At 32.0% G+C, this 23,774-nt stretch overlaps 1 protein-coding gene across 2 annotated transcripts; it reads right to left on the reverse strand.

Moving 5' to 3' along the window:
• Positions 1-2,267: 2,267 nt before the first annotated feature.
• Positions 2,268-23,767, reverse strand: LOC133185497 (cleavage stimulation factor subunit 3-like). 2 transcript variants are annotated; one of them, XM_061320761.1, is made up of 20 exons: positions 23,520-23,767; positions 22,949-23,050; positions 22,540-22,635; positions 14,263-14,295; positions 12,936-13,033; positions 12,686-12,787; positions 12,408-12,534; positions 11,659-11,817; positions 11,154-11,235; positions 10,367-10,476; positions 9,609-9,725; positions 9,332-9,406; positions 8,783-8,926; positions 8,511-8,613; positions 7,709-7,875; positions 7,373-7,477; positions 5,459-5,603; positions 5,213-5,307; positions 4,999-5,059; positions 2,268-4,080 (listed from the first exon to the last, which is right to left on the reverse strand). In XM_061320761.1, the coding sequence occupies exons 1-20, from the start codon at positions 23,559-23,561 to the stop codon at positions 3,887-3,889; spliced, it is 2,157 nt and encodes a 718-aa protein (XP_061176745.1). In that variant the 5' UTR covers positions 23,562-23,767; the 3' UTR covers positions 2,268-3,886. The 2 variants fall into 2 exon arrangements, with proteins under 2 accessions (XP_061176745.1, XP_061176746.1); XM_061320762.1 differs by lacking the exons at positions 22,540-22,635; positions 22,949-23,050; positions 23,520-23,767 and having other exon boundaries at positions 12,686-12,785; positions 12,934-13,033.
• Positions 23,768-23,774: the final 7 nt, after the last annotated feature.

Here is a 23,774-nt window from a genome sequence, read left to right on the forward strand (position 1 = left end):
AGTAATAAAAACGGTTGTATTAAAGAAGGTTATATTTGAATAGCATCGACTGTGAAAAAAAAAATACTTTGAAAACTTGATCATTACCAACTTACTCATGATTTAACAACCATTGTAATTTTAGGCATATTATACCTTTGATTGTTGGAGGGAAATGATGGTAATATGCGACGATAAAAGTGATCCTAATTCTTGTATCACTTCCAGTTTACCGAATACGGAAGGATAGTTAGGATCATACATAGTATGCATTTTAATTGTCCAGTACATGTATTATAACAGGTTGTCCCAGAAAAAAAGTTATCATTTCTCATCTATTTTATGTTTCACGAATATATTACAGTTAAATATGGCATGCACCACCATCAACATTTTTTTCTTCAAATTTTAATAAAAAAAAAAATCACTATAAACGGACCCTTATATAATACAGTCGGTTTAACATCGCTGATGTCAAAACATAGTTCGCAGCGTTTGCGATTTCAATTATTCAGGAATTTGTGCGTCTTACCTTTAGAAATTTTTAAAACTTCGTTTAAAGCAGCGATTGTACACTACATTTGATTTTCAGTTAGTAACTGATGTACCCATTGCACACATTAAGTAATCAATTCAATTCTTCGAATAGACAATCCCTCCCTCCTCCCCCGATCCGAACTTTTCGAATACTAGTAGTTAAACGACGGTCTCATCGTCTAGCGCCCGGCTCTCATTTATCATCTTTTGTCTACTAAGCGCCTCTTTCATATGATAATCCAGTCATTCCTGAACCTCTTTTGTCAGGTATAAACTAGTGTTCGGGATACGTTTGTGTACTTCCACCATTACCCCGACTAACATAGAACTGAATGATAATTTGGTGGGCCGCATTATCGCCCGACGTCGTCATATTTAATAAATTTTCTCACACAAATACCTAAGATCATAAGAGGGTTTTTTTTTTTATCGAAGTAACACATTATATTTCCTTATAATCTGGTAATAAAACATCGCTGATAATGTTTTTTTAGAAAAAGAGGAAAAAACGACCATCGGCATTGAGCACCCCTTTATTGCCGTTCCCACGAGCATTTGACATTACAAACTCATAATATTGTGTCAAAGTAACGAAAGCATCATTTCCCAACAGTGTGAAAAATATGAATAATTTTGCAATATTTTAAAAGTTTGCGTTCTTCTTGGACAACTCTAACAGTTTACAATTTCTGGTATGAATAGGATTTAACGTTCATCATTTCTCAGTTCAAACTGTTTCATATAAAATTTTGCTTTATCGCTATTGCTAAACGATTTTTTTTCAAAGAAATCGAATTTACGAATAAAAAACACGATTTCAAAATATTTTGTGTACAGAAGCGTATTGTCATGTAATTTTTTTAAGTTGTTAATTTCAACTTTAAAGTTGGCTTTTCCAACTTTAAAATTGGCTTTTCTAACTTTTTTTGGGCTTTGTACGTTTTATTAGTATACTTTGTAGTTCATTGGGCTCAAGCTGCTGTTTTATCATTACAGTAGAAATAAACAATTTCTTTACATGATTATGATGAAAGAAGGAATAAATTTTGTTGCATTTTCATATACAGAATCGATTCATTATGTTCAGTTAATTGTCTTTGTTACTTGAAAAATAGTGTTGATTCATCTTACAAACCATACACCTAATATTATTTCATTTGTTTAAACTCATTCTCAAAAAAATTATACATGTCAGATCTTTTAAATAGGTATGGTTGAAATGCTCTCTTTACAGTTGTATGAAGTTACTATATATCCTCTATATAATTATATGAGATGGCCCAAGTGAAATATATGAGCTTTTAAAGTTGGAAGTTATATGTAAGGTCATAGTGAAGATGAAGGTAAAAAAATAATTCACACAATTTAATTGCTCAACAATTAGTTTCAGTGTATTAAGTTTGCATTATTGAAGTTGATAATCATATTAAATGAAGAAAAAAAAAACTAAAGAAAAGATTAGAAAAGCTAAAATAAAATAAAGTTTGAAAAACTAACTTTAAAGCTGGAATTACCAAATTTAAAGTTGGAAAAGCCAAGATTAAAGTTGATAAATCCACCTTTAAAGTTGGAATTCCAAACTTTGAAGTTGAAAAAGCCAAGACTTAAGTTAGAATTACCAACTTTAAAGTTGGAAAAGACAAAATTAAAGTTGAGTTACCAACTTTAAAAGTTGGAATTATGAACTTTTAAAAAAAAATACATAGCACCAATACGCTTCCGTATTGGTGAGACAAAACATGAAAAAAAAAGTCTTTAAACTTGACTTTATTCTTAAAAAACAATATAGCTATTTATCCCAGTGAGAGTTATCTCTCTTATGTGGTCAATGAACCTTAAAACAGGTTTCATGCAAGATGAAGGGTATGAGTTCAGAAAGTTTCACCTGTTACTGGACAAATAGCCACTTGAAGTATTTGATGATATCTATAAATTCTTTGTTTACCAGCAAGCTTTTGTAATTCATGTGTCAAATTTTTTTTAAAAAAAATGGAGAAAATCATATATTAAACTTAAGGATAAATAACACAAACAATTTTTTTTCTCCCAAAAGTCAAATATTTTTGCTAAAATATGTGCCTCTCTCACTTAAGAAGTGATATTTGTTTAGATAAACAGCTTGATGTTTGGCCAAGCCACAGAATTTGGTGAAAAGTGCAAAAATGCAACTTTACAGCTCAATATATTTTTTGAAAAGTTTTAGAAGTGTATGAAGTTTTATTACTGCAAAGTTTCTGGGGATGTTTTTTTTAAGAGTGTATTTTAACATTTTACACAAATAAATTTTTTTTAATTACATTTCCATTGAAAGAAATATTGAAAAAAATGCCAGTGTAATTCTTCTGTGTTGGAGATAAGAAAATTTGTTTGTGGTATGCATCTTTAAGGTCGGACGATACATTCTTCAAATATCTGTTTTGTATCTTTTTGTAATGTACAAAAATATCAAAAATTTTAATTATCTTCTGATTTCTAAACTGGTTTTCTGATAGTCTAAAGTTAAAAAATCAAAAGGCTAAAAATTTTGGAATTGGCAATTGAAGTTATTTCAAAAGGATTATATAAGAAACACCATCCATTTGTATTTTGCATGTCTGGTAAGCCTAAAGGTACCTCAATTTTTTGTGAAGAAGCATGTTAAAGTAGCAATACTTCAGTGACAAAATCTTGGGAAAAATTACATATTATTGAGGAATGTATCAGCTGTCCTTAAATCAAATTGTCTTAAAGCACTTGTTCACAAATATTTTCAGCAAATAAAGTACAGCTGTAGTATTTTAGTTTTTTTATTACTAGTAAGTGAATATGTGAAGATGCATGATGGAACATGACAACGGATGAACTGCCCCTCCCTTTGAGAATGAAAGAAATGTAGACACGTTAGAAAAAAATACCTCACAAATGCTTGACCTAAATACTTTTTGAAATTCATGCACAACACAGGTTCTGCAACATTAATCTTCCATCAATGGGCAGTCAGTAATGCAAGCTGTACCTTTACATTCGTACATTTTCACAAATCACAATGGATCTATACAACAAGAAATTTCCTAGTTCAAACTGAACAAATAATTCATTCCTACTTGTTGTTAAAAAGAAAATAGTAAAAGTCACAAAAATTCTTATAACCCTCTTAAAATGTGCCTCTTACTGATCATTATTATTCGGTGATTGAATGGTGGCACTTGACATGATTCATTATACCAATTAACAGTAATTCTGTTAAACAGAATTTCACACTAGTTAAAAACAATAGTGTCTAGAAGTTAGACACAACAAAATATTTTTCTAAACAGTCTCATTCTCTGCAATTATCACTCTTGGTCTCAATATGAAAAAAAATCTCTGGCAGGAAGCGGGATCCGCAAATTTATTTTGCTCGCTTTTGTTGTCGACTACGATAAATGTCATGTACAGGTGGGGCTGTGACCTCTGACCCCTCCTCATCACTATCCTCCCCCTCCGTGACCTTCCGCTTTCTTCCTAAAGCAAAGTCAATGGAGAGCTGGGTCCCGGGGTCAAGCTTGAATGTGCCATCAATACCATTTTCTGTCCCAACAGGTGCTACAACACAAGTTCCATCAAATCAAACATCAGCCAGAAGTTGTTCTTTGAAGACTCTATTTCAGGTTATTCTACCTAGCACAGTTTTTAGCACTGAAATATTGGGAGGAGTGAAGAAGATTTACATAAAATGCTCCATATACTTATCAACAGTCAATTCTATCCTTGCATTAATTACCGTATATACTCGCCTATAAGTTGGTTGTATTTTTTTAAAGTTATTTTGGAGGGATTTGCCACTGACTCACTTATAAGTCGGTACAACTTTTTGCCAGAATCAGTAGACAATTTCAAATCAATGCTCTGATGTTTTAACCTGGATTCGATTAATATTCTTTAGAAATTTAATTTTAAATCATTAAGAAAAATACATAATACACACTTAAGATAAAAAAAAAAGGTATTAAAATATGTTAATATTTGTACTTTATGTATAATCTTAGAATACATGAATGATATAATATATCCTGACTTTATTCAACGATAATCGTGGGAAATCTTTATAAATTACTATTTTACAATTAGAAAAATACTAATCTTTTGGACCAAAATTTAACTCCCAAAAAAACGACTTATAGGCGAGTATATATGGTACCTTAGATCCATGATTAAAGCAAAATTTTTCATGGATATCAAGTATTATTTCCTGAATTGTTTAGCTAGACAGTTGTACTATAGTGTGAAGATAGATAAAAGTAATAACAACAACAACAACCCTCTATCTTGTAATATACTTTTCTCTAAAAAACAAATCTCTTCTATAAGTATTACCAGTTTCCTTTCTTAAATCAATCACTGAAAAGGCCAACAAGTAACTACATATATTACAGTATTCTCTCCATCCCCCCTCTCTCTCCACCCCCTCTCTCTCTCTCTTGCTGTATATAATTTACATGAAAAAAATAGATAAATATTTACCTTCAGGTAGTACCAGCTTGTTAAAATGCTCTATAAACTTATCCATTAGAACAAATGGACCCTGAAAAAAAAGTATATCATATTGCATTGCACATAAATCATAAACACTAACAATTTTTTTCTCAGTACTAACTAGATTCATAATTTTATATCCTTATAATTTCATTTTTCAAAAAGAAGTAATAGATGAAATATCAACTGAAATTGTATTTACATGAAAACAGTCAGGGGGAGGTAATTGTGATATGAGACTAGCAGCAGCAGGTGGGGGTGGAAATTCCCCTCCAGGAACAGGATGGGCTCCAACAGCTGTCAAAATAAAACATTATTACATCAGAAATGTGTACTTCATTCCTTAAAACTAAAGGAACCAAAGAAAATTATATACATGTACACTGTCACTTCAGTATATTGTCACCATTACATTGTCAATAAATATTCTGTTGTAAAAGATACTTACCCACAATCTGCCTGGGTTTGAAGGCTATCATCTGCTCCACATCTGGTTTGGGATACTGTGGCTTATTTTTACTCTCCTCGTCTTCCAGAACCACTTTAGTGACAGATGCTGATGGAAGAGTTACCACTTGCTGCCGGGCTAAATCCTTATGTATGATATATAAAATTTATGTAATAAACATAAATGCTGAAAATTCATTCTATCTGTCTAAAACATTTTGATTTATGTAGAATGCATTTGCTTTAGGGCACTGGAGACAATAATACTTAAGCCTGTGCTAAATTAGCATGCTAGGGTTTTCCAACCACATCAAATTCCTTTGGGGGAGGGGGAGTCATTTTTTCTTCCCCTTCTTTCTTTCTTTTTGTATTGTGGCTAAGGGTGGGATGGGGAAATAAAACAAGTACAATAATTTAGAGGATCCATAAACTGATAAATGAAGCTTTGTTGCCCAAAAGCAAGAAAAATACCGTATAAACTCGCCTATAAGTCAGTCCGCCTATAAGTCGGTTGTATTTTTTTAGGTAATTTTTGAGGGATTTGCCATTTACCCGCTTATATGTCGGTACATTTTTTTTTGCCAGAATTGGTTGACTATTTCAAATCAATGCTCTAATGTTTTAACCTGGTTTCGATTAATATTTTTAGAAATGACGCCGATATTTAATTTTAAATCATAAAGAAAAATACATAATGCACACTTTAGATAAAAATAAAGTTATTAAAATATGTAAGTACTTGTACCCTATGTATTATCTTAGAATACATAAATGATATAGTATATCCTGACTTTGTTCAACGATAATCATGGGAAATGTTTATAAAATATTTATATTTATATACCAAAATTTAACTCCCAAAAAACCGACTTATAGGCAGGTATATACGGTAGTATGATTAGGATCAACAAAATATAATCTTTACCCAATTTATCGCTATTACCATGAAGACTATTAACAAAATATCTATTTTTGACCCCATATTGTGACCTCTCACATTGGCCTCTCTTGGCCTTTGAGGAACATTTAAAAAATAAGTTATTTTTGTCTCATTTTTTTTTCATCTATTATTTCAAAGTCTACCTGATCATAAAACTATGAAAATACTTTTTGTATTATGCAATAACTGTTCTTGTGTAATTCTTTTATTCTATTAACCTTTCAAATACATGTACATTATTTACAGTGATTGATTATCAAATGTGAATGGCAAAGGGGAATAACTTCGCTCAGTAGAATACAAATCAATATAGCCCTAGCCAGGACCAGAACACTTAACTAAATGGTCCAGAAGTTCAAAATTCTGGTAAAAATACCCTTGCTTATTAAAAATTTTCCTCTGTTTGCCTCCAATATGCCCAGGAGCAGAGAAGATTTTCAAAGAAATAATGCACTTTCACTACAGATTTAACACAACCTTACCCTAACACCAGAAGCCATGAACCAGGGTCATGAAATTTACAAATTTGGAAGAGGAACCCTCACCATCATGTTTATGCAATTAGTTGAAGATTTTTTAAAGAATTCACACAATTTCACTATATTATCAATAGACCCCCCCCCCCCCCCACACACACACACACACTCACATTCTGGACAAGAGCTCTTGAATCCACTTGACAAGAATTTCACAACTCTAATAGATAACTCCTATTTCATTACCACAGACTATAGAGTTGGTCTTCTCAAAGCTCAGTAGAAGCTTAAAGATACAATGCATTCTAAATACATGATAAACTTTGCCCCATCCAGAGCCTGGACTCATGGGACAGTTTTAAGAATTTTGATAAAGGGTTCATGGCTCCTTGTAACATACATGTTCAAGTTTTGTAAATGTATGCTTCACTAAAAATTTAAAATGAAATGAAAAAAATCTTACTCTTTCTTAAGTTCTTAAAAGAAACTGCCTACTTACGAAGTATCCAACTGCTTTCAGCTCAGTAGTAGTACAAGGGTAAAGATCTAGGTACTTATATCTGTCTATTAATAGGGCTGTGTCTTTCCCCTCAAACTCTTGAACCTGCAAACAATAAAATAATACAAAATTTCTCTAAATCATCAGACTTAATTTTTTTTGTACAAAACTTCATCAACTTTCAGCTAACTTCAAAAAAGTAACATAATATACAAGTGTACTTATTTCAATTTCTGACTTCTATATAACATACACATATATAATATGCAATAGAAATAAGTTCTTTTTCTGCAAGCCATGACAAAGCACCTGTTCTGAGTGAACTGACACACTCACCTTTTCAATGGCTTGGGCTCGCCTCTTCTCTACCTTCTGTATACTAGCTAGATCTCCCACCTCAGACTCAAAAGCCAGAAATCTACTCCAGATCTCTATTGATTTCTCAGGAGGCACCTGTCCCGAGGAGAGAACTCGCTCATATAGGACTCGAGTATTGTTATCCTCTACAAAATAAATACTGTCCTTTATTCAATGCAAGGTGTATATTGTAACAGTATCTACTATAAAACAAGAGACTAACACTTCACAACACTCACTTGTGTCAAACAGTTCTTTCTCTTTCTCTATCCTATTTAATTAACTCTTTAAATCTTACTGCATCCCACCCCTTGACTTCATTGACTATGACTTGCATAAAATCTTATTTAAACTCTATACATATACACTGTATATGGATTATGTATATATGCAAATAAAGGGAAATTTGAATATTGTTGTTGCTGAAATATTTTTAGCAACTTTTTTCCCTATATATCACTATGTATATGAGAATTTATTTTATACTGTTTATCTTTAGAACCTTGATTTTGTCATATTGACCTTGGATAAGGTCATGACCCCTGAATGTTTTATGCAACCCTTTTAATAAGAATAAGCTTGTAACATCACTCACTAAAACAGTAATGAATTATATCCAAAGTTTAAAGAGCAAACAGATGAATTCATATTTACCCCTCCCAATTAAAAGGAGGGGGGTATGAAAATGAATATAGTTTATATCAAAATCCCCACTCTCCAAAATCCTTTCAAATGTAAATAAATCAACTTGTATAAATCTTCCAATGCCTGATAAAATTACCATTTAAATGGGACATAAAATCCATGTAACATAATAAATAATCTGGGATCCCTCCATACTTCTTCAACCCAAGCTCAAATATCTTCAAAGCTACAGTTTTTTCCTGAAATCAATTTAAAAGTAAATCAACAATTACATGTATACTTGCATATCCCTTAAACCAAATATTATTATTTGCACAATTATATAGGAACAATTTATAATAAGTGTCCTTATACTTGTTTGCATCATGTCATTAAAAAATCTGAACATGATCACCTGACACTACCTACCTTACTGCAGTAATACTCCATAAGTGCTGCAGCTACGAACACTTGGTACCGAGTCCGATTCTCCTCTCGAGCCATTTTAAAAATCTGTCTGGCTGATTTTATACCCTCAGCTCTTCTGGCAAATTTCATGTACTGTATGAATGCCTAAAAGAATAAGAATTTGATACTTGGTGACACGCTCTAGGACACTTTCATGTCAGAATAGACAGGGTACTGAATTGCAAAAAGTGAAAAAATGGAAATAAATAAGGTGTGAATGAAAATAAAGGTAGAAATTCACAGTGAAACTGACTGCACAGGTGTCAGATTAGACAGTTTGTAATCAACTGCATGAACAGAGGCCTGTTCAACTGAGCGAGTACTCATGAACCTTTCTGTTGGAGGGATAAGGAATTGTGGCGAGTGCTCGCGAATGTCCGCTCTGTTCAACAGGCCTCAGGAGTATGTACATGTATTTGAGAACAGAGAGTTGAACTACGATCTTCAGTTTGATGTACAGTTCAGTTTGATATATACCTTTATTGAAATGTCTGATGTAATATTACTTACTAATGTAGGATCTATTTCTTGAACATCTAGTAGCTTTTTATATATTCCATGGACTTTCTCATATTTCATTCTACTCTGTAAAATAGAACAGTCAATGGTCATTTCGCTGTTTTAAAAGCTTAATAATTTTAGTTTGTTCAGTAACAAAAGGATATATTGAGCAAGGAATCAACAAAATGAGATGTGAAAAAGAATGCAATGATATATGTTAATTTTTAACTAGATTCTGTACATTCTTTCCATCTGAGTTAGTTCATACTCTCAATGAAATCTATACCTCCTCAAAATCAGCATAAGCAAAGTAAACCAGCATGTTGTTTTTCATCAGAGTAGTTACAGCTCTCTCATAGATAGAACCCGCCTCATCTGCGAACATTTTACCAGCATTCTGGTCCTGCCAATGCAAAAGGCATAAAATAATATGAATATCATAATAAATTCTTTTAATGATCATCTCCCCTCAGTGAAGAGTGATAAACTGATTACTGTAAACCAACCATTATTCGCGATTTGTCAGTTTGAAATCTATCTGATTTTCCTGACTGAGGAAACATTCTTTACAAATACATAGCAAAATATTTGGTTTGCGGCGATTAATATTTGTGAGTTAAAGTAGGTCATGAAAGTCATGGATATTTCTCACACACGAATAAAAGTTGGTTTACAATAATATCCACTGGTAACAAATCACCATTTGACATGAATGAGGAATTCAATGAGATTCATGATTCAAATAGTTTGCAATGTTCATTAAACTGTCTGTAAGAGACCTTTTACACATGTACTTCTTTATGACTAAAAAAATTAATTCCATCATTTAGATCCAAATTAAGAAAAGGTAACCAAGGAAAAAGTTAACACATTTATACAATAGTATGTTTCACAGATCACTGTAGATAATTACTCTACATTACATCAGATTTAATTTTATTGTAAATGTTCAACTTATAAACCTACATTGTAGGTTAAGATTTACTGGGAATATTCACCTTAAACTGAATTTATAACAGGATGTTGGTATAAAAAATAAAGTACCCCTTTTTCTGTCAGGATTTTGCTGGACTGTTCCAGATAAGAAGCCGCCTCGTACCAAATATCCGGATGATGTCCCAGACACAGGAGACACTGCTCATAGGCAAACATCACTGGAAAACAAAAGTCCACTACTGTATAATCAGTACAAAACAATCATTACTAATAAAATACAGAACTACAATGAGACAAAGCTGTGTATTTTTTCTACAAAAAGCTTCTTTTTCCTAAAAATAAACATGTGCTAGCTTGTTAGCAATCTCTGTTATGCATAATATCTTCTATTATGATAACCTTAAATCAAATTTCACAAACTTTTAAGAAATCCCACCTTAAATTAAATCTGAGCCATCCTTGTATATACATACCAGTACATAAAATCTGATTGTTTTCATTGCTAAATGAAAAATTACGTCATTTATGAGTGTAAATGACAGCTCCATAAAATATTTTCAGAAAAAAAATAACAACAACAATCCTAACATGAGTTAATTAAAGGCACAACAGCTTGTAACTGAGAAATATGTGTGTTTTTAACAGCACATCATTTTTATGTCTCTTAAGATCTCGTGGGTAGGGAACTAATAAAAAACGTATCAGACTTTTATAACAAATATTTTTAACACTGTAAGCCCTACAAGTAAGAAACACCAGTCTCAGCATCACAAATGAGCAATTAAAAAAAGCACTGCTCCATACAAAAACAAAATGAAACAAGAGAAGCATTAAGCTTTGAGGTGGAAGCTTCCAATGGAGACAGACTATCTGCTGTCCTGGGCTCTCTCTCTACCTCGCTTAGTGATCAGGGCATGGTCTTCCGTCCTCAAAGGGTTACTTTTCTCCCAAGCAATGTACTTTTTCCATAATTCTACCTGAAATTGGAAAAGAATTTAAAATCACAAAATTTTTACAACTTCTTCCTGATTTGTCTAATATTTCAAACCATTCTTTTGAAAAATCCATAAATCTTTTCTATAATTAATCAAATATTTCATGCTGAAAGGTTATGGTCAATAGCTCTTCAGAGCTTTTTGTTGCCCTGTTACATTCCAAAAACTGGCATTAATGTAGCTTAGCTTATATATATATATATATATATATATATATATATATATATATATATATATATATATATATATATATATATATATATATATATATATATCTATATGTATATATATAGTCCAGTCTTCATTGCCCATGGACTTTGCATTTGTTAAATATATTTTGTATTAAAATAAATCCCAACAGATTCTATCTTGGCATTTTTTTTTCACATTATGTCACTTTTTTACCTGCTGAGCCTCGTCTGGGTTATTCTGTGGGGGTACAGAAGGGAGATTCTTATTCAGCCCCCTTGTGACGGCCTCATACTCTTTGGCCACTCTTCTGGCATTAATGTATTCTCGTCCTCGATCTTCTGTCATCTTCTTAGCAATTAATGGATTTATACTCTGCAGTGATATAGTAAACTTCATTATTTAATGCTTTATAAATGCCATATTCTGATATAAAGAGTAATCAACATTTGCTGTCTCTCAATACTATAAACCAAATTTTATTCGCGTGCGAGAAAAATCTGCAAGTTTCAGGACCTTATCTTGCTCATGAATATTTCTTGGTTTTGAACCTATTATTCTTTTGTGTACCAGTATTTATGTTTCATACTGTAGATCAACAAATTTTCACAACTCTTAAATTTCACGAGATGGCCATTTGGTATTTAAAAGCAAGACATAATTTTCATGAACTCTGGTTTTTGCTAATCTTTTGTACTACAAATACATGCGAGAATTAAAATTTTCGCGAGCAGACAGTCTCGTGTAATTACGCAAAAATAAAGTTCGCGCAAATAAAATGTGATCTACAGTATTTTCTCAATCGTGGAAATTAACAATCATGGATGAATTCCTGGCAGTCCATTCGCAAAAAAAAGATGATGCAAATAATAGCTGGTTTACAGTATTTAATGCTTTTTTTGTCTTAAAAACTAACAAAATCTTATGTCCATAATTTTTCTTTAATTCAATAATTGTTTAGTTACCTGTTCATACTGACAATAATCCTTCCACAGCCCCTCTATGTTTATCATAGGATTGACCACGCCTCTCTGGAATACTTTCCGTACAGCTGTTATCTGTTGGTTTTCAGCATAAGAGCCCACAGCTTCACTGAAATTATCATTATAGTACATCACATTACCTTAAACATATGACCCACTTCGTCAAAAGTCATCCAATGAACATAAAAAAACTTATTTTCAAAAAAAAAAAAATTGAAAGGGAAAATTTTATTAAGTACAAGTATTGTTGAATAACTTACACTGATTTTAAGAAGTTAATGTAGTCAACCCAGATCTGGTAAGACATTATATCCATTCCCATTTTGTCTAGAGCAAAATCATAAGCCTGGGCCATCTTTTCTCTGAAAATGGAGACATTCAGTATTATTCCAGCTTAAAATAATTGTATACAGTATTATATTTATCCATCTTTTTTTTCTACTAAAAGATTGAGTTCACACACATGAAAATTTTTTATAAAAAAAAAAAAAACAGATGGATTTCACACACCTGTAAGAAGGCAGTTTTCCTTTTGTATCCTTGATGTAATTGAGATACAATTTCCAGAGATCTATGTTCAGAATTTTCACAAGACATCTTTGGAACAGCTACAAAAAAAATGATATTAAAGTACATGCATTACTGAGTAAGATCTGTAATATATAAGTATACATTCACAACATTTTTAATGAGCTTTTCCAAAAAACTGTTAAATATGAGTTAGGTTTCTGAAAACATCTACATCCATATTTATGAGAACGATACTTCTCACAAGAGCCTATGAATCTTGACAATCACTTTAATGTTATGCAGCAACATTTTTTGCCATGCATTATCTGATATATTATATAATATCTGATAGATTATATTATCTGATACCCCCCCCTTTTTTTTTTTACTCCTTTGTATCAATTAACATTCTAAGGGTAGGTTTTTCAGCACCAAGGCCATGATTTGAACTATCTTGAAGTGAACTAATACTACATGAGGCAAGTTACAATTTGTCCTTCAACAGAAGGTTTTAACAGAATTTTTCTCTTATTATACAAACATATTCCTCAAGTTTGAAACCCTGGTCTCATGCTAAGTACTATATCCTCTAGCTCACAGGAGAGGAGGGGGAGTGAAGAGGGTGTCATTTGAATTAAGGAGATCCTAAACTATGCACTTGAGGATGTTACTAAATAAGGTTTCATTCCTGAATATACTACATGAAAATATGTCTGTTAATAAAATTGAGCTACATGAATTAAAACTTTATCCTCCCATTCTTGAAAACTCTTTAAAGAGATCCCCCCATTCTAAAAAAAATTATAACCATTCTGTGGCCCCCTCCCTGGGATTTGTTTCATGATTTGAATACTAATATAATGTAGGAATATTCTCCGTTGAGTTTTTTTTTTATGTGCAATGAAGATTTTTTTTTTTCTTCTAATAAATCCAATGCAAAATTGGCATTGTGGGTACATCAAACATGTGTTGGTCATTACAAATTTTACTTTTTTTTTAAAAGTTCAAGCATTTCTAGTGAAGTGGCTCAAGAGAAAGTATGTAAATGATACTATATTTCAGAGCATTCCTTTATTATCTCCCTTAGGAAAACCTTTAAATATTTCACAGCAAGCTTGGTTGATATTAGACAGGTGAAATTAAGAGAGGAGTGAAAGTAAATCATAAAAAGTTTGTTAACAAGATTGTATATTTACAAACAGTAATATTACAATAATTTGCTTCAGTTTACCATTGATAGAAAATGGATAAAACAATTTTAGAACATGGTTTTTGAACCAATTTAAGTTCTTTAATTTGTTTAATAACAAAATCAAATGATCCTCACCTTTTCCACTCTCTCAAAATTCTTCGCTTTCAACTGAAAAGAACATTTCGCATCAAGATTAAGTAATGGGAATGGTATTCTGTAAATTTTGTGATCTGCAGTGATATACATGTCTAATGACACCAGTCATTTTAATTGTATTAGTGATGCATTTGGATCACTTTTTTAATCTCCAAAACTTAATTGTTAGATTCATAAAATTATTTTGACAATTAGTCCTGCTTGCAATCATTTGTAACTGGAGAGAAGAAATGCATAAAGAAACAAGACATGTTTGTGAAACACTGATGCCCCCCTATGGCAACTTATAGCAAAGTTTAAACTTTCTCAAATGCAAATCAAATATATTGGTATCCAAAGTAAGGTCTAGGCTCAAGGAATATACCTGTGAAATATGAAAGCCCTCGCACCAACCATTGAATAGATATGGAAAAGGTTCAAGTTTTTCAAAAGTAAGTCAAACATCAAGGTCAAATGGTCAAAATTAATGGTGCCCAAGGAAAGGCCTTCTCACAAGAAATACACATGTGAAATATGAAAGCCGTAGCACCAATCGTTCTAAAGTTATGGCCAAGGTTAAAGTTTTTCAAAAGTATGTCACACTAAAATGTCAAGGTCAATGGATGACAATTGTTGGTATCCAAAAGAAGGTCCTGTCACAAGGAAAAGACATATTAAATATGAAAGCCCTACCACCAACAGTTCAAAAGTCAAGGTTAAAGTTTTTCAAAAGTGTGTCAAAGTCCAAGGTCAAAGGGTCAAAGTTGTTGGTATCCAAAGGATTGATTGATTGATTGTATGTTGTTTTATGTCCCGTTCGAGAATTTCTCATTCATATAGAGAGGTCACCATATACCGGTGAAGGGCTTCAAATTTTGACCTTTACTCAGCACTCTGAGCCATTGAGCAGTGAGGGATCTTTATTGTGCCAACGCCTGCCTTGACACAGGGCCTCAGTTTTTAAGGTCTTATCCGAAGGACTCACAACTTTCACTTCAAGTGTCGAGCGCATGGGGAAGGAACAGTTGCTACCCATTTTTTATCGACTTAGGTCAGTCATGGCTGAGATTCAAACTCACGACCTCCCGATCACAGAGTGAGAGTGCTCTACCAACTGAGCTACCATGAACGGAAGGTCATGTCACAAGGATTACATATCTTAAGTATGAAAGTCCTAGCATCAACCGTGCAAAAGTTATGGCCAAGGTTAAAGTTTTTCAAAAGTATGTCAAACTCCTAGGTCAGGGTCAAAGTTGTTGGTATCCAAAGGAAGGTCTTGTCACAAGGATTATATATGTTAAGTATGAAAACCCTTGCACCAACCTTTCAAAAGTTATAGCCAAGGTTAAAATTCAGTAAAATTTTGCAAAAATCGGTCAAATGCCAAGGTCAAGGTCAAATATGATGGTACTAAAAGAAAGGTCTTGTCACAAGGAATACACATGTGAAATATGAAAGCCATAGCTTCCACTAATCAAAAGTTATGGGCAATGTTAAAGTTTGCGGACAAACAGACAGAAAGACAGATGGACAGGGCAAAAACTATATACCCCCGAATCTTCTATATGGGGGCATAAATATATGGCTGGACCAGGACTCAAACCTGGGACCCCTGCATTACTAGTCAGGTGCCCTACCACTGAGCTACCCAGGCCAATATCCATGGTCCATATAGCCCGAACTGCTACACATTTTAAGAAAGTCCTAAAAACAGTTTATTTATGCCCTCCTCCCCCTTTAATCTGAGAGAAAGAAAACTGTGAAATGATGCTTGCTAATACATTGAGTATAAGGTCTACATATGAATACAGATTGGTAGTATTTTCAAGATATCAATAGAGCAAAGTGAGTCACAAGGGCACAAAATATATAACCAACATGAAACAGCTCATCAGAAATTGATTTCTAGCCAAACCCCATGGCTGATTTAACCTATAAAATGTTTAATGGTTCTAGGTCTGACCCTGTGCAAGACAATTTAACTATGCATAGCTACAGAATTTCAAAATGAGGCCAGTGACACACTTCTGAAGTGGACTGTGATTCAAATTCTTCTACAAATTCATCAGCTGACATGGTTTTTCGATTCTATGCCTAACACTGTGCAATACATGATCCAGATACTATATTAATGTATATCCGTAGAGTTACAAATAGTCATGACCAACATACCCTTAAAATATGTAAAAAAGATTGTATGGTCCTAGGTAAGGTCTCACAATGTGCAAGATACGATCCACGCACTATTCGACTACTATACAGCGGGCTATTTTAATTATTTTACTTACTAGTCTAGGTACATTTTGCAAATTTACCCTTTAATTAATTTTTAAAAATTTTTGGGATTTCTCAATTTATTCATTTGGACAAAATTTGTCATTTAAGGGAGCAGACTGGGGTTTTATTGTGTGAAAACTACTATAGAGAAACTCTTTAATTTTATACCATATGTACCTTACACTGACGTCAGTATACATGCCAAGTTTAGTGAAAATCTATCGTGTGGTTATTTTTAGGGGCCATCTCAAAATACAGGTACATTTGCTATAGGATTACATAGGAAAATACTAATTTTTCACACTTCGGAGCAAATTATACAAATGCTACTATAGACTTTTTGCTCAAATTTTATTATTTGATGAGTAATACTATATTGTACATTTTATGCAAGAAACACAAAATTCTACCGGCTGGTTTCCAGAGGGGACATCTCAAAATGTCAAAATTCATGATATTTTCCTGTTTTTAAGGAGTACTACAAAACATGACATATACCAAAAATTTATATAAAAAATGGTAAAAATGATTGTTAGATTCTCAATTTCCTATGTTCAAAATTTCAAGAGCATCTATTTTATACTTTTTATTTTATGACATAATTAATGACCCTCTTGATAAATTTCGGTTATTCATAATGTCAAAAACACACTATTACGATGTCTTTCTACCAATCATTTGGAAAATCGGTTAAAAAATCAGCTATTTAAAAAGGTAATTAGATTTTTTAACCTGAGATTTCCTAATTTTGTTAATTTTTATAAACTATGCAAAAATGAATGCTTTAAAAGCGTAAATACGCTTTATTTTACTATGCTGCGCAAAGTATTGCGCAATGAAAACCCCAGTCGGCCCCCATAATTATTCGCAACATTAACTTTTAGCATTGCCAGGATCTTTACTAATAATGCCAAATTTAGATGGTTATAAAAATTTCTGTTATACTGTTTCTATAGCCATAACATTGCTGAAACGAGGTCACATTGACCAAAAATTGGTTTTGTCACACCCTCCATTTAGTGATGCATCATTTGACAATCAAGGTTTTCCCTTCTTCATCTCACTCTTAAATATGATATGGATATGATTTGAATTTTGATTAGCAAAAACTTCTAAGAGATCACAATACTGTAGATCGCTATATTTTTGCAACACTTTATATTCACAAGATAGCTTTTGAACAAAATACTCGTGAGCTGTGGTTTCTGCTGTATATAATCCTTAACAATACAAATATGCTTGAGAATAAAATTTGGTGTAATTACACAAAAATTAAGTTCTAGAAAAAAAGTGATTTGCAGTAACCTACTTTTTGGTTACATCACACCTTACATGTATGATATTCATAAAGAGCTTGGATACTCATTAAAAAGGTAATCTTATATTAGAAAAGTATCTTATATGTGGATCATATTTTCAACACTTTAGTTATATAACATATATTTAAATTTTTCAGCATATTTAAGATATGGATGAAAAACATTGTTATGGATAGAAATTCTGTTAGCTTTCAAGATTTTCCTTGTTCAGTATACTTAGATAATCGATATTTATTTGCTGACATTTGTAATTTGTTGTTTGATGAATGTGAAAATCTGAGGAATTAATGTTTGATGTGGATGAGGCAGTAACAGTAATGCAACATGAAAATTTGTATTAGTGTATGAAGTTTGATGAGAATATTGATTAGTTTCTTTAAAACTGAAATATAAAAAATTGGATAAAGATAATAAATTCTCACCGATATAGATAATAAATTCTCGCCAAATTATGTAAAGTGCTTAAGCTTACATAAAAATATCTTAAATGGTTTCTTTAAAACTAAGCAAAATGCAAATTCAAGAAAAGTGAGGTCAAGGTCACAGGAAAGTTCAAGGTCAAAAGTTTTTGATGCATTTGATTAGTTTTCACTAATATGTATCAGCATATGAAGTTTGATAAAAATATCTTGAAGAGTTTATTTTAAACTGAGCTAAACACCAACTTAAGAAAAGTGAAGTCAAGGTCAAAGGAAATGCCAAGGTCAAAAAATGTTTACGTCGTTGAATAGTTCTCATCAGTATGTATCAGAATATGAAGTTTGATAAAAATATCTTGAATGGTTTCTTTAAAACTGAGCTGAACACTAATTTAAGAAAAATGAGGTCAAAGGAAAGGTCAAGGTCAAAAAATGTTGATGCAGTTGAATAGCTAACTTCAGCATATGCAGTTTGATTACACTATCTTGAACGGTTTCTTTAAAACTGAGCTAAACTGTAATTTAGAAAAGTGAGGTCAAGATCAAAAATGTTGATGCAGTTGAATAGCTAACTTCAGTATGTATTAGCATCTGAAGTTTGATTACACTATCTTGAATGTTTTCTTTAAAACTGAGCTAAACACAAATTTAAAAAAGTGAGGTCAAGGTCAAAAAATGTTGATGCAGTTGAATAGCTTACTTCAGTATGTATCAGTATATGAAGTTTGATTAGACTATCTTGAAGGGTTTCTTTAAAACTGAGCTATTAATTTAAATCAACAATGTGGGGTCAAGGTCAAAGGAAAGGTCAAAGTCAAAAAACGTTGATGCAGTGGAATAGTTTTCATCAATATGTATTAGCATATGAAGTTTGATAAAAATACCTTGAATAGTTTCTTTGAAACTGAGCTTTGAACTGAGCTAAACGCAAAGCACGATGAAAGGAAAGAAGGACCAAAGGATGGAAGACGGAAATGACAAACACTATATGCCCACGACCATATTCATGGCGGGGCATAACAAATGAAACTTGATTTGTGTTGTGTTTGTTAATTTGATTTGTTTCTCCTTGAATAGTTTTTTTTCAAACTAAGGTAAAAACAAAACTAAAGAACAGTGAGTCAAGGTCAAATTGATGGCAAAGGTAAGAAAATAATGACAAAGATCAATTGTCATTACCAAAATCTATTAGTATACGCACTTAAATTGTGAAAAATAATGTTCAAGGTCATAAGGAAGGTCAAAGTTAGAAAATTATGACAGAGTTGAACTGCTCTTACCAAAGTGTATTTTTGTACGAAGTTTGATGAAAATATCTTGATAAATGAAGTTCAAGGTCTTGTGAAAGGGCAAGAACAGAAAATTGTGACACAAATTAATTGTTCTCACCATTTTGTACCAACATATTAAGTTTAAATAAAATATCTTAACATTTTTTTGGAAACCCAAGTAAAATGCAAAACATTAAATTGTGAGGTCAAGGTCATAGGGAAGGTAAATTTTTTAACAAAGTTGAACAGCTCTCATCAATTTTTATCAGTGAATGAAGTTTGGTAAAAAAAAAATATGTATCTTCATATAAAATTTAATTTATAAATCATCTTTAAAAATGAAACTCAAGATTTTATGAAAGGTCAATGTCAGAAATGTGACCCATTAAATGAAACTAATTTAAATGCAAAACAATGAATAGTGAGGTCAAGGTCATGGGAAAGGTAAAAATAAAAAATTGAATTGCTCTCATCAATTTGTGTAAGAAGTTCGATGAAAATATCTTGAAAAATTTCTTTGAAACTAAGTCAAGACAAAAAAAAACATGAAGGATTGAATAGTTCTCACCAATGATTCAGTGTTTGGGCTTTGATATGTCATTTAGATTCTCCAAAACTTAGCTAAAAAAAAAAGCAAGGTAAAGTTAGGTGGTAAAGGTCACAGGAAAGGTCAAGGTAAAAAAATAATGACACAATTTAAGGACATACGCAACGTAGTTTGAACTTTATTGTCTTTTTCCCTGGAGTTGAAGAGTTCCAATAATTAAAGGAACTGTGTGCTACAGTTGAATGTCTATATATGCTGTTGTACACTTCTTTTAAAACAAGTTTGGATAAACAAAACATCTAGAATATATGTTAAGTAATTTTTGTGTATTTTTCTTTAAATTATACAAAAAATTTCATCAATTGATATCTTTTCAAAACCCCTGGTAATGCATGTTGATTTTTTGTCTATGAACGTCTGATGGCACTATAATCTTAAATTAAGATTATCTTGAAAAATTATCAGTAGGTAAGGTACGTTGCGTATGACCTTAATATTTCTTTTCAATATGCATCCATGTATGAATTTCGATAAAAAAAAAAATCATTTAACATTTTTAACCGAGCTCAACACAAAATGAGACATAGGGAAGGTCAAGGTCAAAAAATTATGGACAGTTCAAAAGCAAGGTCTCACCAATATGTATCAGTGTATGAATTATAATGAAATATCTTGAACAGTTTCTTTGAAACTGGGCTAATTGCAAAGAGTGAAGGAAGGTACCAAAATGGATGGAAGGCAGACATGACAACACTATAAGCCCCTTCCATATCCCAAAAAAAAAACATGACAGAGTCCTCTGAATTCGGCAAAACCAATTGTTTTCATTAATTATCCATACAAACTAAAGCCAAAGAATGACCTTCACTGCTGCTTTCAAGTCAGCATCTACCCATGAATGTTTTCTCCATTACAAACCTAAGCTGGTCAATTGCCAGTCATTGATAAATTTAGTAATCTTAACATAGTGGGTTCAAAGTATCACATCAAAAAAGAGGAGTGTAAATCTAGTTTTGTTTCAGAATCTGAATCAATGCCTCCTTATCATAAGCATTCCATTTTCATGTAAGAAGCTTCTTTATTCAAAATAAACGGTACAACTCTTTTAAACAGTCTTATGTATGCCTTATTTTCGGGAGTACATATTTTGATTGCAGGACTCTTGACTTGTGATGTTTATACAGACTTTAAACAGAATACAATGTGCCTTGAACTTTATGCCTCCATTTTTGTATGCAAAAAATAAACAACAAAACACATTTCATAAAAGACAAAATACATTTGTTAAAATTTGGGAATGTTTATTAGATATGAAACATTACCCAAACATTTTTCAAAGTATTCATCTACAAATCTAATACATCCTGAAAAGCAAGTGAATGTTAATTAAAATAAGTACCCCCATCTCATATTCATCACACATTTCATTCACTATTAAATCTATTCTGGCCTGTTTATTCTTTTATATTCTATATATCTTTTCATCTGAAGATATTTGTAAATTTACTGTTGGGGTATAATGCAAGATATTGTTGAAATAAGTTAAGTCTGTAATAAGGTTTCCCTGTGTTTTAAATGTGAGTGGTAGAAATACTCGATAGCTATGAAAGGTTTTGCTAATGAAACTTCCATGCAAAATGTTTTCATATCATTGGATTACTGATTTGAGTGATTTCTCATTAACCTTCTTTTTGACAAAAGAAAGACCCATGGCTTTGTAAAACTATAAGCATGAGGAAAGCACCATTTATCTTAAAAATTCTGTATCATTTAAAACCTCTCAAGTAATTCCATAATCTCACGTGCACTGACAGATAGTTAATAATAGTTAATATCACGGTACACTAAAATAAGATACCTCAGATTTGTTTTACCTGAATATAAAGAATCATACATTTTGTAAAAGGGCAATAACTCTATCACACTTTTTAGTCCACTCTTGCTCGTTCACTCACACCAGGGGAAGAAACAACACAAACACCACAAAAGAGCCAGAGACTTCAAACTTTTGTAATGATTTTATGTCAAGCATGAAAACAAAAGATTGTGATGCTCAACTTCATTACAGAGAATACTGTAATCATTCAGTCTCTAATACATAGCAGTATTTCTTACCTTACTACCAAAGATCAGTGCATTTACATATTGCTTTAATATCACACATTTTCACATGCCATCCAATGTCTGTATATGTGTTCCAATTAAGTAGATTAAAAGAAATATGCAAATTACCTCTTTCATAAATGGTGTATACTGGGATATTCCAATATACCCTCAAAAATTTCACAAATATTATGAAACACATATGACCGACATTTATGGTCACTGCCAAGAAAACTTAATTTTATCAACAAAATCAATGAAACCAAAAAATTATCATTTGCAATGGACTTTTTATCATGTTTATGACTACTTATGCATAAGTGAAATATAACTGAATAAACCTCTTGTTCTATATAAATCCTCCAGTATTTGCCTGCATTGGGAAATTGGGCAACCAGTCTCTCATATACTTGCCGAGCTATCTCTATCGGTTTCATCTACAAAACAAAATTATTTCATTTTAGACATAATTCACATACATTTCCTGAATAATAATTTTTCCTTTTTTTTGGCAAGTCTATAGGCTATTGAGTCTCATGCTGTCACAACTCCAAAAAGCAGGAGATTGAATTGTGACAATGTGTTAAAATGCTCTTTTAACAAAGTTAACAAAATAATATGCAATATAACAAATATTTGAGAAATGTCTGTCTGACATACATTTCCAACTTGAAAATAAATAATATAATCCTTATTGTTCTGACACGGGTCTCAATCTAGCCATTCTAATCTTGACACTCAACAACTAACCTGCGCATCTCGAATAAGAACACTCCATGCTTCCGTGTCATAAGGAAATGCTTCAATTCTTTTCTCAGCTTTCTTCAGCTTATCAGGAATATATCCAATTTGCTGAAAAAATAAAAATAAATGAACTGCAAGTAAATTCATACTTATTCTCCAATTAAAAACAAGCTTATTTATCAAGATCATGCAAAAAGTGATATTTCTGCTATATGTCTTTTAATATATCTACTTTTAACAGTTCAAAATAATGTGTAGGCCTATGTATGTGCATATAAAAAGTACAACTCTACTCTTTCAAAGAAATTGTTGGAAAGACTATGATTATATTAATATCCAGATTTTTATGTGAACATGATACATTGTCCAAATGTGTTTAGGACAAATTGTTAAAAAAAAATCTCTTTAAGACATAAAATTAGCGTCATTATCACAAGACACAAATACCGAGGAAATTCGGATTCCTTGGGAGGAAAATGGTTTTTCGATCCGTTGAGGAAGACGTCAGTTCAACGACTTTATTTTCCTTTATGTTTTTTGTTAAAAAAGTCTACACAATTATCATACATAATCTTACCTCTGGCGGCAGCACGCCACCGGCGTGGGAACCTGCCGACATCTTGTACAAAAATTTCCTAACACCGCGATATATCAAAACACAACAATATGTAGCAAATAAAAGAACAAACAACTTTAAATAATAAGCAACTTATTCCCCAGATTGCATATTATTTATTTATGGTGGCCATTGCGACAATGACCGTGCAGGAAATGACATTCAATATACGATTTCATATCCACTCTTTTCACAACACCGCCATTGCTGTTCTCT

This window comes from Saccostrea echinata, unplaced genomic scaffold, assembly GCF_033153115.1.
Source record: "Saccostrea echinata isolate AGI-Se365-2 ecotype Australia unplaced genomic scaffold, CSIRO_AGI_Sech_v1 ptg000012l, whole genome shotgun sequence".
Taxonomy (NCBI): domain Eukaryota; kingdom Metazoa; phylum Mollusca; class Bivalvia; order Ostreida; family Ostreidae; genus Saccostrea; species Saccostrea echinata.

Bases quoted from the DNA above. Each gene is read 5' to 3' on its own strand.
- LOC133185497 (XM_061320761.1), bottom strand. From the start codon at position 23,561: ATGTCGGCAGGTTCCCACGCCGGTGGCGTGCTGCCGCCAGAG. The intron at 8,927-9,331 runs GTAAGTAATATT...TTATTCTTTTAG, and splicing joins AAGAAATAGATCCTACATTA to GCATTCATACAGTACATGAA. The intron at 8,614-8,782 runs GTAGGTAGTGTC...AATTGATTTCAG, and splicing joins TGGAGTATTACTGCAGTAAG to GAAAAAACTGTAGCTTTGAA.